This window comes from Podarcis pityusensis, assembly GCF_964106645.2.
Source record: "Podarcis pityusensis genome assembly, chromosome: 14".
NCBI classification, from domain to species: domain Eukaryota; kingdom Metazoa; phylum Chordata; class Lepidosauria; order Squamata; family Lacertidae; genus Podarcis; species Podarcis pityusensis.
The window spans coordinates 25,736,050-25,750,185 of record NC_138039.1 but is presented as its reverse complement, the minus strand read 5'-3'; the positions used below and the strand labels follow the sequence as shown (position 1 = coordinate 25,750,185).

Genomic DNA, 14,136 nt, shown 5'->3' with positions numbered 1-14,136 from the left:
TCTGAATTGTAGCCTGAAATAATATATCCGGAGGTTTAAATCAGAACTAAGTTACAAAGAGGAGGGACTCTGATATTGGCTGCTACACGCGCATGTGTAAGTGTGTGTGTGAGAGAGATTGCTACCCAGCGCTTTTTTTCAGGGGGGATGCATACCCCTAAACATTTTGTGAATCTAAGTTTGGCCTCATTGAGGGGCAGTATTTCAATATGAGTAGAAAAATGAGAGTACCCCTAAAAACAAAAAACTATTTAAGGTAGGATAAGGACAAGATGAAATTATACAATTTAATATAAATATAGATGGGAAATGGCTATGTATTGTGAGTACTTATCTACTTTTAAAATTTTTCACTTCTGATCTTTTTCTCTTACTTCTTTATTCTTTCTTTGTTCTTTTTTTCTTTTTTCTGATATCTTATCTTTCATTTCACTGCTTTATTGTGAATAGCATTTTATAGAGGTATAAATAACTGTAAATATGAAAAGAGACAAAATATTCTCTAATTTTTTTCCCTTGGTTAGATGTATTTTCTTTTTCTTTTGTATTTTCTTTCGTTGTGAATATGTATGTTTTCTAATTTGTACTTAATAAAAATATATTTAAAAAAGAGAGTACCCCTAAACATTTTTTTTTTTTTAAAAAGCACTGTTGCTACCTAATAAAAAAAATCTTAATTTTTCTTATGGTTTCCAGTTGGTGGCAGGGTTGCCAACTTGAATAAAATATGGGAGGGCAGGCAAGCCCCGCCCCGCACAATCGATCACGTGGCAGGGTGCAGGCACACAATTTGAATGGCAATAACCATCAACTGGGGGGGGGGGGCATAGCTGTCAACCTTCCCTTTTTTTTTGCGGGAAATTCCCTTATTCCAGCGCTGTTTCCCGCTGCTATCCCGGATTGTTAGATATCCCGCAGGCTGTCCCCGGGACAGGTGAGGCTGCTGATCGCTTATTTTTGAGGCTGCTGATCCCTTATTTTCAAATCTGAAAGTTGACAGCTATGGGGGGGGCTGGACCTCTCAATTATTTTATTGGGGGGCAGCGAAGACTCCTCGGCGTGACTCCTATGAGGGCAGGAAAAAAATTCCAGCAAACCGAAATACGGCCTCGTTTCTTCGTGGGCTCGCCAAAATCTGCCATCATTAAAGGAAACGAACCTTCCCCGCCCCTCTTATATCAATGTGCCCCGTTGTGAGCTTGATTCCTCCCGCTTTGAGGTGCCACCCACCCCCACTGAGCATGCGCAGAATGTCTCCTCTTTCCTCAGGGAACAAGCAACCGATTTGCTACCAAGCAGGGCTGAAGCCCTCCAATGCCTCTCATCCCCGTATAGTATAACTAGATCGTACTGGAGCTGCCTTTATATCGGTGGCGCTCCCTCCTTCCCGATGAAGCGGAGGCAGCTCGCTCCGTGGTGGCGTCCGCCTGTTTCCTGCAGATCCTTCGCGATTGCACTGGGCGCGGAGTTGGCAATGCAGAGTTGCAAACTGCAACGGGGCAGAACACCACCCCCGCTTCCCAAATGGGTCCCTTTGCCCCAGTGTCCTGTTTCCAACCGCAGCTAGCCCGGAGCCGCAACAAGGAGGCGGAAAGCGGGCAATACGAAGGCAAGACCTTCTTCGTCGGCAAGAACGGGGTATCCTGCCTCTGGGCATGGAGGTTCTCCGCGGAGGCGCGCGTCTTTAGGAAAGGGGCCGTGCATCGCCTCTCGGGCTCTTCTCCGGTGGGAGCCCTTTCCCCGCTGCGTCGCTCCCCGGAGAGGCTCCAGCCGCCGCTTCTTCCAGCAAGTGCCCACTGGGCGGGGCGACCTGGCGGAGGCTCCTGCCAAGCTGGTTGGGCTGGGAGGTGCAGCCGGAGACACACCCCGCTGGGCTGGCCCGACAGCGCCGCCACCGCGCCAGGAAGGAGAACGGGCGGCCGCTCCCTACCGCCTTCCCCTCCGCCTCCACCTCCTCGCCGCCGCCCAACGGACGGAGCGGACACTCCCCTCCCGCGTTCCGAGCAGCCGCCGCAGCCTGAGAAACAGCAGCAGCCTTCTCGTCCCGGCCGGACGACCGACGGGCTCCGATTAGACGGAACCGCCGCTGCTCCCTCTGCCTCGGCTCGTCCTCATGGCCACTCCGGAGGAGATCGACGGGGCGGGCGTGGCCCGGCCCCACTACGGCTGTGAGTCTGGGGCCGAGGGAGGGAAGGGCGCGTTGCTTGCGGCTTGAGAGATGCCTCGGGCCGTCGGTTTAGTGCCAGCGTCTCCTCCTACTCCGCCGGGGCCGCTTTCTTGGAGCTGGCGCCCAGGCACAGCCCTTACCGGGCCCGGAGGAATCGTTCCGACTGGCGGGGGAGGAGGACGCTGGCTTGCTTGGCCCGGGGCTGTGGGTTTATTTGGCCGAGCAGGAAGCCGGGCCCGCTGTGAAAGTCTCCGCGCCCCCTGCCTCCCCATCGCCCCCTCAACATGGCGGGCGGGCGGGCGGGCGGGCGGGAAGCAGCGCTCCCCGGATTGATCGTGTGAACGGCCTGCCTCGCCGAGCGGCGCGCGTTTCTCTCGGGCTCGTTTGCACGCGCTGTCGCCTTTCGCGGGGTCACGGGCCGGGTCCCCTGTTGGGCATCTTTGAGCGAAGCAGCCGCTTTCTCTCGCGCTCTTTCTTTTCCCGGGAGGACCGGGGGGGGGGGAGAGGAAGAGGAGGAGGCCCGATTTTAGGGGCCATGGGGCGGGGTAAGGACCGCTCCCCTCCCCGAGCAGGAAGGGCGGCGACGTGCAGCTCCTGGGGCGGGTCCTCGGCACGAACTGCCCGTTCTCCCAGCTCCATGGATGCCTCGCTTCACCAAGTGCAGGAGGCTTGGCTCCCACCGAGCAGGGTGGCAGCCTTTGAGCGAATCAAACCTCCGTGGTTGAGGGCAGTCTACCTTTCCACGTGGGCGTCAGCGGATAACTCGCTGGTTTCTGTGAGGAGGAGTTTCAGGGCTGGACTAGATGCAAAAGGTGTCATACCAGCGAGGCAGTGCTTAGCCGCCCTCACATTTTGTAGGAGACACCTTGGCATCCCAGGGAAGTATTGAGAGCTAGAAAACATTGGAAGAGTCCCAATATTTCAGTGTTGCTGGGCTCAGGCGACCGTGTGTTCCCTATTTCTTGTGACCTCTGTGGATGACACCCCTCTGTGCAAGTGGATGAAGCTCAAGGTTTCTGCCTGCAGCTGAGTGCTGGGTTTAGGCTGGAAATGGGTCTGAGTAGGGGGGGAGGCAAGTTAAAGAGCTGAACCCTTGCCATAACCTGTTGGATTTCTGCCTGCTAATCCAAGCTACCCTTTCCATGTAGAAAGTGGGGGAAATGAGCTGTCCATTTTACATTGTTTGCCAGCATTCCTGCAAAGACCTGAAGGTTCTCCCTATCCCATTTCATCCTCCCAACAACCCTGTGAGGTAGGTTAGGCTGAGAGACAGGGCTAACCAGGGATCAGCCAATGAACTTTTGGGCTGATGGGCATTTGAACCTGGATCTCCCCACCCCTAATCCAGCAGTCGGTAACTATTACATCAGCCTGGCTCTCTGTACTGGTGGCAGCAGGGGGATTTTAAAAAACGTCAAAGCCTTACTTTAAAACCTACATTCTTTCATAAGTCATTGCTGCTACTTTTTGTGGGTGGGCTGTGTGAATAATGCTGCTGCCCAGTTCCTGCTATGCCAAACTGCCAGGAAATGGCAGCATCGAAAACAGCCACAGGATCTGTCTACAGGCAATAAGGATGGTTGCTCTGTCCTTTCCTATCTCTCTAGGCGTAGTTTCAAAGCTGGCCGCAGGAAGGGATTCCTCTTTGGTGGCTCTGGAACTGCCGGCTATAGAATCAGGCCTGGTTGGTGAGGTGCAAAAGGGGCTATTACTGTTATTTATTAAATTTGTATACCACCCTTCATCCTTAGGCCTTGGAACGATTCACGGACAGTGGGGTTTGTCTGTTGCAGGGAATGTTTATGAGCATCCCTAGTTTTTCTTCTGTGAAATGGGTACTTTGTGGTGGCCCTGACAGCTCTTAGATTTTTTTAAATACCCAGAAATGCTGGGGACCCTTGCTTTAGGGAGAGTACAGCTCCTCCAGAGCATGTGGAGCACCACCATCCTGGACACACAAAGCTGTCAGATGGTTCTACCTTGTCAGGTTGGCTTTTCAGTTTACTGGGCCTCATCTAGTCCATTATTGTTTCCAAACCCTTTCCCGACAGATCTGGTTTTCACCAGTGGGTGAGCTCATTCAGTGGCTTCACATAAAGGCTGAAAAACATGGGGGCAGAATGGCAAATGTCACGGGACAGAAGTACAGTCATACCTCGGGTTACAGCCGCTTCAGGTTGTGTTTTTTGGGGTTGCGGACCGCCGAAACCCGGAAGTACCTGAATGGGTTACTTCCGGGTTTCGGCGGTCGCGCATACGCAGAAACACTAAATTGCGCATGCACAGAAGCGCTGAATCACAACCCGCGCAGATGCGGGTTGCGAACGTGCATCCCGCCCGGATCACGTTCGCAGCCCGAGTGTCCACTGTCCCCACAAACCTATACCTGGAATTTGCCCAGCAGAAAGGAGTGGATGACCCCGTTAGAGGCAGTGAGGCATATGTGGGTGTATATATACTATTCATTTAAACACCCCCCAGAAATAATCCCGGGAACTGTAGTTTACCATTCACTGAGCTACAGTTCCCAGCACTCTTACCAAACTGCAGTTCTTTGTGTGGTGGTGTAGGAACGTGCTGTCAATTACAGCGTGCAGCTCTAATCTGAGCCAGGACTTTTCAGCTCCAGGGTTGGAACTGGAGCATCTTGTGTGCAAGTCCTGCTCATCCTAGCTGCTCAAGGGGTGTCAGGATGATTGTCTCATCCAGATGACTGAAGAAATGAGTGTCTCTTGAACTGAGGATCTTCTCCCAAACCGCTATGTTAAAGGAAGCTATTTTAGGATCCTCTGATTTAAATAGTTGCCTGGGAATATAATGTGCACTTGTAAAATATAATAGAATTGTGGAGCTGGGAGGGACCCAGTGGTCATCCAGTCCAACCCCCTGCAGTGCAGGAATCTCAGCAAAAGCATCCATGACAGATGGCCATCCAACATCTCCTTAAAAACCTCCAAGGAAGGAGAGTCCACAACTTCCCGAGGGACACCTTTCCACTGTCTTAACAGCTCTTATCTTGGGTCCTGCAGCACTGGTTGTGAGGAGCAGGGCCTTTTTGGTTGTGGGGCTGGTCCTGTGGAGTACCCTCCCACTGGAGGTCCTCATTACCCCGCCATTATAGCTTTATGTCTTCAACTAGATTTGACGGATACTTTTAAAATGTGGAGCATGGGACTGTTACCAAAGTCATTGAACTAAAGCTGACTTTCCTACACAAAGGGAATCAGTGGGGATCTTATACCTGAGGCAAAGCGTTATGATCTGTCAGATATATTTCTGTGGCAAATTATGAATATTTACCACTCTCAACCAAACAGCCTGGTATTTTTAGATGCAGGGAGGGAAGGTGCCCTTTGCTCTATTCTCCCAGAGGAGTCAGCAGAGCGTTCTCATGCCTCACTTTGGCTGGACCGTTCCTTTTCTGACTCATGGAGAAACGCGTTTCTGCTCACAAGCTATCCTCCCATGCTTCTGGAAGGTTCTGGGCACGGACTGGTCAAGATCTCAAAGTTTTATACAGAAAGTGCCACCGAGGAGCCCCGCCCATTTCACAAAAGCTCACTTTGCCTCAAATCAAGTAGTTCTGTAGTGCAGAATCTCAGGCGTTGGTCTTTAAGGTGTCGCAAGACTCCTTGTCTGATGCAAAAGGCATGTGGGCTCCAGGGCCCAAAGTCTGCTTTTTGCTTACAAGGATTTGGAGTGGCTCTGTTTCATGGCAAACCAGGATGCTGTAATTATTATAACGTTCAGTTAGTAAGCTGGCTTGTTCAGCAAAGAGAGGAGGATGGTGATGATGATGATAATTATTTTATTTGTACCCTGCCCATGTGACTGGGTTACCCCAGCCACTCATGCTGCCTCTGCAAGAGTCACTGATTTGTGTCTTGTCTCCCCCCCCCCCCAAGGCACAGGGTTAGTTTGTCTATTTCTTGTGAATGGTTGTGAGCATAGTCAGGAAGTCTCAGAAGAACTTTCAGTTTCAGGCAGTGCAGTGGCTTTATGTTGTCATCAGCTTGTTTTTTATTTGTGGAGGGGGGGAAGGGAGCACACTGAATGTAAACTGTTCACCCTGTTGTCACAGCAGGTGTGTGCACCTGGCAAGTCTGTCCTTGGACTGGCTATCTGGATTAGCTTCCTCCTCTGTTGGAGCCTGGGGCCTCTGCTCTGCGTGGTGGAGCCTTATTTTAGTACTTTCTAGGGTGGGCAGGATGCTCCCTGCACTGTGCTTTCGGTTGGCAAGCGTCTTCCCAGCGGAGTCTGGGGTTAAAATCCTGCTCCTGGTTTTTGCAAACAAGGCAGCCCTGGCAATCTTCTTGCCTAAGGGGTGAGAGGGTGGGTAAAAATGCTTTAAATTAAATACATAGTAAAGTGGTATAGGGGGGTTGACTCCCCATTTGTTGCTTGTATTGAGGTGGGACTTGGAGGGAACAGGTGAGCCATTCAAAAAAAAACAAAAACAAACCCTTGGCACTAGCTGTCCTGTTTGGGGGGAGTGGGTGGGGTGCCGGACCTTGGGTGCTTCTGGGCACCCAAGTGAGGCTTGGCTCCTTCAGCTCCCAACACCTCCCACTTGGGGACGACCCCCTGTTGAGCTGCACTTTGCCTCGGAGCCTTCTGGCTTCCCTGGACTGACCCTGTCCTGCCTTTTTGCAGCTGTCCTGGATAATGAGAGGATGACTGCAGAAGAGATGGATGAGCGGAGACGGCAGAATGTGGCCTATGAATATCTTTGCCACCTGGAGGAAGCCAAGAGGTAAGAGGGCCCTTTCAGAGGGGTGGTGAGCCCCATGCTGCTAACATGCCCAAGGGGTATCATTGGCTCAAACCACCAGTGGTGCTCATTGCAGCTTCCAGCTGGGGTGGGGAGAGGAACAGAGCATCCCTGAGCCATTGGACCTGCTGCTTTGTTGCCAGGCCTAGCCTTTTGCAGAAACAGCTGCCCCGTTTTCTGGCACCTAGAGACAGGCCAATTAAGCTGCTCCGTTGCTTTCTCTTTGGCTGTGCCACTCCCACCTGCAGTTCCCAGTGGATTATTTTTGACCTCTTTTTACTCCTTTTGCTTTCAAAGAAACCATATTTTCGTATCACCTGAAGCTGCTCTGGAAACAAATAGTATTTTAAGCATAAATCAGCATGTGATCGCCAAATTAATGAGCATGATTACGGGGCAGAATAATAACACTGCTGGATACGAAAGCAAAAAGGTAGTGGTTAATAGCCTGGAAGATAAATCAGGTTTGTGGGATATGTCAGAAGGTGAGGGAAGCTTGGGGTTTAATAGGGAAGCTGCTTCCTGCAATGAGGGGGGTGTATCAAGTGTGTTTTGGGGTTGGTTGTGGGTTGCGTTTGACCTCTGAACTGGCCATGGAGCTACAGGAGTGGAGAGGATTTAAAAGCAGGTTCAACACTGCTTTTGCAGATGCTTGAGGTGGATTGATGATGTCTTATGGTCCAGAGGCAGTTCAGGTTCTCCTGCTCTAGGAAGAGAGGAAGCTGCCTCATACCTTTGGCCCATCTAGCTCAGTGTTGTTTACAAGGCAAGCCCAGGATTTCAGGAAGTGGTCTGTTCCCCAGTTCTGCCTGGAAGTGCTGTGCATCAAACCCAGAGACCTTCCCAAGGTAGAGTGGAGCCACCAAGAAGCCTTTCCCTGGAGCATCTTTCTCTGAGCATCTTGCCCCCTGCCCCCTTGAGGCTTCTTGGGGAGCCTTTTCTGTGACAAGGCAAGCCCTGGAACAGGAACCAGAGCAAGGGGCTATCTCCACTTGCCAGACTGGTGTCTGGTCTCCCCTCCAAGCAGCACCTGAGATTTGGGCTGATGGGGAATCCCTGGCCCACAGCTCCCATGAGTTCACCCCCCACCAACAACATTTGCTGCCCAAGTTTGTGCGATGTGGTTGACCCTAACCACCTCCTTCCTCTGTCTCTCTGTCTCTCCCTAATATGACACAGGAACTGTTGGGCCAAGAATGAGATGAGGAAGTGACTCACGTTTTCCTCCCTCCTTTCTTTCTTCCGGGCCCAAAGTGCAGAGCCTGCAGCAGCCTTGCAAGAGGCTTTGCGCTTCTGCAATTTGCGAAGCCTTTCCAGTTAGAAATGTTGGTTTGGTTAGTTGGCAATAAAGTGCCCTCTAGGCCCTTCTCAGCTAGTTTCCATCTCTTAAAGCTGTTGACAAGGGGCTCTCCTCTGGAGGGTGGAGAAGTTGTGGGGAAATAGCTGGCTGGGCTCAAGTGTTTTGTGAACTTCGCCTTGGATTGAGTAAATCTGTGGAGCCTGAAGCTATGATGGCTTTTTTGCTCAGTGTTGTTGAAGTGGATGCAGTTTGAAATCCACAGGGTAGGAAGCTTGTTGGATTATCTGATGCGGGCAGCCAGGTGAGAGACCCTTTGATGCCGCCTGTCAACCAGTAGTGGGACCAAATACTTTCGAAACGGGCCAGAACAAATGGATTAACACTGCCCACAGAGTCATGTTGGTTTCCATTTATTTCATTGGCCAATGAGAGAGCATCTCTCTTTTTCTGTGGGTCATTAATCATTCTGATCTGATGTGAGCGATGGATGTGAGAGATTCTCTGATTGGATTCTTAGTGTCTGTCTGGATTTCCTGCTGCAGTCATAAATGTGCTTGGAAATTCCTCTTTTCCCTTGTGTTATATCTGGCTTGCTCTTGTGGTGTTTTCTGAAAAATCTGTAAAAGTAGTTTGCAAAAATAAAACTAAACCTTGGTTTTAGCAAGTATCCTCTTTTGGTTGTTCTGCTGCTTTGCCATGTGCAGCAAAAGGTCAGTATTTTTGGCTGGTAAGAGCATCTGCCCTGTGAAGTGTCAGTGGGCTCTGCTTTGTGGACACTGTAGTTGCAGAGCAGCAAAGGCAAAACTTCCACTCCTGCCCTCATGCTGATCCGCAGTTGATCCATCTGGGGATGAGGGACAACAGCCTTATTTTGTGGTTGACCTTCTGTTCCTTTGGGAAATAGACTTGGCATGTACAGAACTGCTGGCAAATAAACAGCCAATTCCAGTTTGCTGCTGTTGCAGTTTGAGGCTTAAGTTCATAGAATCCTCACGGTCTGAAGAGACCTGGGCGGCTGGCGATGATGCAGGTTGTCCTCGACTGCAGCATCCTTGGTCAGAGGTCGCTGTCCGGGAAGGTGACCTCTAAGGAAATGAATCTGCCAGCTTCCAGCTGCTCCATTGCCTGGACAGTCCATGCCTCCAGAAAGAACTTTTGCATAATACATGCATATTATTTGTATGCTGCGTTTCCATAGTTAAAACTATGTACAAGGCGACTTACAACATGAATAAAACCCACATAATTACAAATGTAATAAAAGTAGTCATAAACAATAAGACCATCAAAAGTACACAACCCATTTAAACAATTTTCATGTAAGTCCTAATAAGATCTAAAATAGACATTTTTTTCTTTTTTCTATTTTTTCTTTTTTTCTTTTTCCTTTTCTCTTTTTTATCTTTGTTCTTTTTCTTTTTTCTAATTTTCTTTTTCATTTTTCGGTACATGTTTTTTCCCCTCCTTGTTATTTGTACAATTGTTTTCTTTTTGTATGTATGTAATAAACCACTGAGCCTAGGGCTTGCCGATCAGAAGGTCGGTGGTTCGAATCCCTACGACGGGGTGAGCTCCCGTTGCTCGGTCCCAGCTCCTGCCAACCTAGCAGTTCGAAAGCACGTCAAAGTGCAAGTAAATAAATAGGTACCGCTCTGGAGGGAAGGTAAACGTCGTTTCTGTGCGCTGCTCTGGTTTCGCCAGAAGCGGCTTGGTCATGCAGGCCACATGACCCGGAAAACCTGTCTGCGGACAAACGCCGGCTCCCTTGGCCGGTAAAGCGAGATGAGCGCCGCAACCCCAGAGTTGTTCGCGACTGGACTTAACTGTCAGGGGTCCATAACCTTTTAATATGTATATTGCAAATAAAATTCTTTAACCCCCCCAACAACCCCCCCCCAAACAGTACCCACAACCCAATGGTTAGCCGTAGTTCCTTCTCCTTGTAATTTGAGCCCATGCTGGCCCTGTTCTGGTGCAACCTATGTCATAAGGGATGAAGGCCAGCTCAGCTGATTCAGCCCTTTACTTTTCAGCTTTTGGGACATGCAAGGTTTCCACTGCTGTGCCATTCAGAAGTTCTAAGCTTGTTCCCATTTTTAAATCCTCTCTCTACAGCCTGATAGATAAAAGCAACTCCTGTGTGGAGGCACCAGGCCCTTCCATCGCCTGAAATGCTGCTCTCTGCTTCCATGGCCAGGTTGGCCAGGGTTGGGAGGGAGGTGAGCTGGGTTGTGTGTGCCATATTCATTCATATACTTCATTCATTCATATCTCAGATGTACCAGCAGGAGCCTACAAAGCAATTTTTTAAAGCTTCTGTAATTTTTTCTTTGAATTGCTGTGGACAGGTGCTTATCAGTGTGCCGTACTTCTGCCCAGAGGTGCTGCACTTCTGCCCAGAGTTCCTCAGTTCCTGGCTTGGCAGCCTCTCTTCCTTTCTCTAGCATACTTGGCACGATAGACACCGCCAGCCTGCTGCAGATTCCTTTTGTCCCCCTTTCCAATCTCACAGGGCTTCTCAGTGGTCCTTTTCCGAGACAGCAAAGTGGAGACCAGTAAATGGTAAAGTACTACTGCCAGGTTTGGTACTGTGATAACCGTCCCCTTAGCCCTAGTCTTTTTTCTTCTTTTTTAAAGCCCACTTTTGCTTGGGCGTGGAACAGCAGGTGCTTCCCCCCATGGGCCACTCTTGCCCTTCTCCTTCATAGAGAGGTTGCTGCTTGCCTGAACAGGATGAAGTTGAGATGGAAGGAAGCACAGACCAATTTCTTGGCCTCTTGGCCTTTTTACGGGGGGGGGGGACTTCCATCTTCCTTGCCCACCTGGGTTTGCAGCTTTACTCTCTTAGTTTATAAACTGTCTGTAAAACTCTCAGTGCATTGATGTCACAGGCTCTCTGGGAAGTGGGGACAGGGATGGCTGCCCCCCCACCTCAATGCCTCTTCCCTGAACTTGCCTTGAATTCATAGAATTATAGAGTTGGAAGGGAGCTTGAGGATCATCTAGTCCAACCCACTGCAATGCAGGGATATGCAGCTGTCCCATATGGGGATCAAACCTGTGACCTTGGTGTTATCAGCACCATGCTCTAACCAACAGCTATCTAGATTCAAGCCCCTCCTCTCTGTGTAAAGGTAAAGGGTAAAGGGACCCCTGACCATTAGGCCCAGTCGTGGCCAACTCTGGGGTTGCGGCACTCATCTCGCTTTATTGGCCGAGGGAGCTGGCATACAGCTTCTGGGTCATGTGGCCAGCATGACTAAGCCGCTTCTGGTGAACCAGAGCAGCGCACGGAAACGCCGTTTACCTTCCCGCCGGAGTGGTACCTATTTATCGACTTGCACTTTGACGTGCTTTCGAACTGCTAGGTTGGCAGGAGCAGGGACCGAGCAACGGGAGCTCACCCCGCCGACCTTCTGTTCGGCAAGTCCTAGGCTCTGTGGTTTAACCCGCGTCCCTCCTCTCTGTGTAGCTGGGAGTCAAATGGCTGGGGCGTCTCCTGGGGGCCGATATTTCTGCCTTGGCTAGCATTTGCCTCCTTGTGCCTTCCTGGTTCCTCTGCCTCTGACTGCCTGTATCCTGCTGCTGCTTTTTGCAACACCCACCATCAAGGCTGGATAAATCCCAGCAACTATCTAAATTAGGCAGCTGGTCCCCATCCCCCCCCCCCCCGAATCTAAAACCTGATGCTGGTCCTTAGCCATTTTCCAGCTCTGAGCCCCAGCCCTGCATGTCTGGGGGATCCTGGGAGGCTTTGCAGTCTTATGCCCTCCAAGGTACTTGCTAGGGACTTGTACATGCTTGACAGTCAGGAGTTTTCAGCAGGTGCCTGGGCTTGTTATCGGTGGGGGAGGATCCTGCGTTTTGGCAGCTGACAACAATGGGGCTCCACACACCTGGCAAGGATCCTCCCAGATGTGCCGTTGGAGATTCTGAAGCAGCAGCAGCGTGCCCAGGCTGATCCTTTTCTTCAGCTGCCGAAGGAGGGATGTTGTCTTCTCTCTTTCTCCCCGCACTTTGACTTGCTGTGTGAAGGCTGGCCGTGCGCACCAGTGCGGGCGAGCCAAGTGTGTCAGGAGGATTCAGGCCACATTGACGCAGAAAAGGGATCTCCCAATTCCCCCCTCCCAGCTGCTTGAGCGCTGGCCTGGTGTTGCAACCACTGACCCTCAGTCAGCCTTTGGAACAAAGCACTCGCTGCTTGCCTGAACAGGCCCTGTGGTGTGGGAACTAGACCTTGAGGCCTTCAGGGCAGAGATCCTGGCTTTCTTTCAAGCACAGCCCGTGAAGGCCCCTTTGTGAGTACCGAGTGAGGACAAAACACCTCTTGGAAGAGGAAGTAACGTTTCCCCCCCGACATGCGTCTTGCACAAGAGAGCCACTCGCAGCAGGGTTTGCACCATGTCTTCTAGGTCGGAGACTGTCACCTTCCTCCCACCGCTGGGTTCAGTTTCAGGCTCTGCTTTGGTTCCAGGCTTCTTCAGGGCCTGGTGAGCAGTGGCTCATTTGGCCTTTGGAGTCCTTGCCCCTCTCTCTTCTCCCCTACCCCAGCTCTGGTCCACCCAGAGTTCTCAATAACCGCAAAGCCTGTTGGTGTTCCACCTCCTCTGAAAAAAATATTTATGTCAGGGTAAGAACCTGTTGTGGCCCTTGGAGTGCCCTTGGTCACCAAAGTCCCTGGCCATGATGGCTCTGCCTAATGGCATAATGCCTTAGGCCAGTCCCCCCCACCTTTCTTGTTGAAAACAAATACAGTGGTACCTCAGGTTACATATGCTTCAGGTTACATACGCTTCAGGTTACAGACTCCGCTAACCCAGAAACAGTGCTTCAGATTAAGAACTTTGCTTCAGGATGAGAACAGAAATCGTGCTTTGGTGGTGCGGCGGCAGCAGGAGTCCCCATTAGCTAAAGTGGTGCTTCAGGTTAAGAACAGTTTCAGGTTAAGTACGGACCTCCGGAACTAATTAAATACTTAACCTGAGATACCACTGTATTGACAGGGTTGGCTGCAGTCAGAGGTGGGCTCTTTGGTTGCCTGCCCAGTCAAGCTCAGCTTCCTGGCGGGACAGCTCTTTCAGTGGGTGGGTTTTGCTCATGCTCAGTGAGGTTGGACACCCCTCTCCAGCTGAGGCACAAAATACTGATAAAATACTGCATAAACATGACTTAAAAGAACCCAGCTGTAACAAAAATTTAGTAGTGGTTTAAAACGAAACGTTTCCAGCCTATAGTTCTCACCAAGATGGCACTCTGCTGCTTTCTGCTCTATAACCCTGCTCCTCTGCTTGACTGTTTTCCCCTTGTGACACTGGAGGTTCTTTGCAGTGTCAGGTTGGAGAAGGGAGGTGGACTCATTGTGGCCCATTGTGAATTGGAAGATGACCTTGGAAGAGGGCTTGGGCAAGGTGAAGATGCTGCTGCCTGCTGCTACCGCTCTGCACAGATCCCTGCAGCTGCCAAGCGGCCATAATGGCCCTGGGGCCCAAGAACCAGGTGGTGGGTTCTGCTGCTGTGCTGAGGGAGAGACCCCGCCATGCATTTTGAGAAGCTGGGTGCTGTGGTCTTCAGGGCAAGATATTTGGGGTCGTGCTGGAGGGGAGGACTTTGCTCCCTTGAACGGCTAAGAGCTGCTTTGAATCTCACGTGTCTCTGGTTTTATGGCTGTGGTTTATTTTTTCCATTGCATGCTGCTTTGAATACATGTTGGGAAAATGGAATGATACGCAAAAAGCACTAGGAAGCCTCAGCTGAGGAAGCTTCCAGATGAGAGGCGCAGCTCAGGACTCGGGCCTATGGTTGCCTTCACTTCAGGGCTGGCCCAGTGGTGTGCTTGTTTCTGGAGTCCCAAGACAAAGAACCTCTTGGGGGAGATCTGGGCAGAGAAGTGTTGATCTT

At 50.9% G+C, this 14,136-nt stretch overlaps 1 protein-coding gene across 1 annotated transcript in view; it reads left to right on the top strand.

Moving 5' to 3' along the window:
* The first annotated feature begins 1,939 nt into the window (after positions 1-1,939).
* IQGAP1 (IQ motif containing GTPase activating protein 1) overlaps positions 1,940-14,136 on the top strand; it is a 45,310-nt gene continuing 33,113 nt past the window's right edge. The window contains exons 1-2 of the mRNA XM_080980153.1: positions 1,940-2,168; positions 6,821-6,920. Of these exons, the coding sequence (XP_080836279.1) occupies positions 2,114-2,168; positions 6,821-6,920 (155 nt within the window). The 5' untranslated portion in view covers positions 1,940-2,113. The remainder of the gene's footprint in view (positions 2,169-6,820; positions 6,921-14,136) is intronic.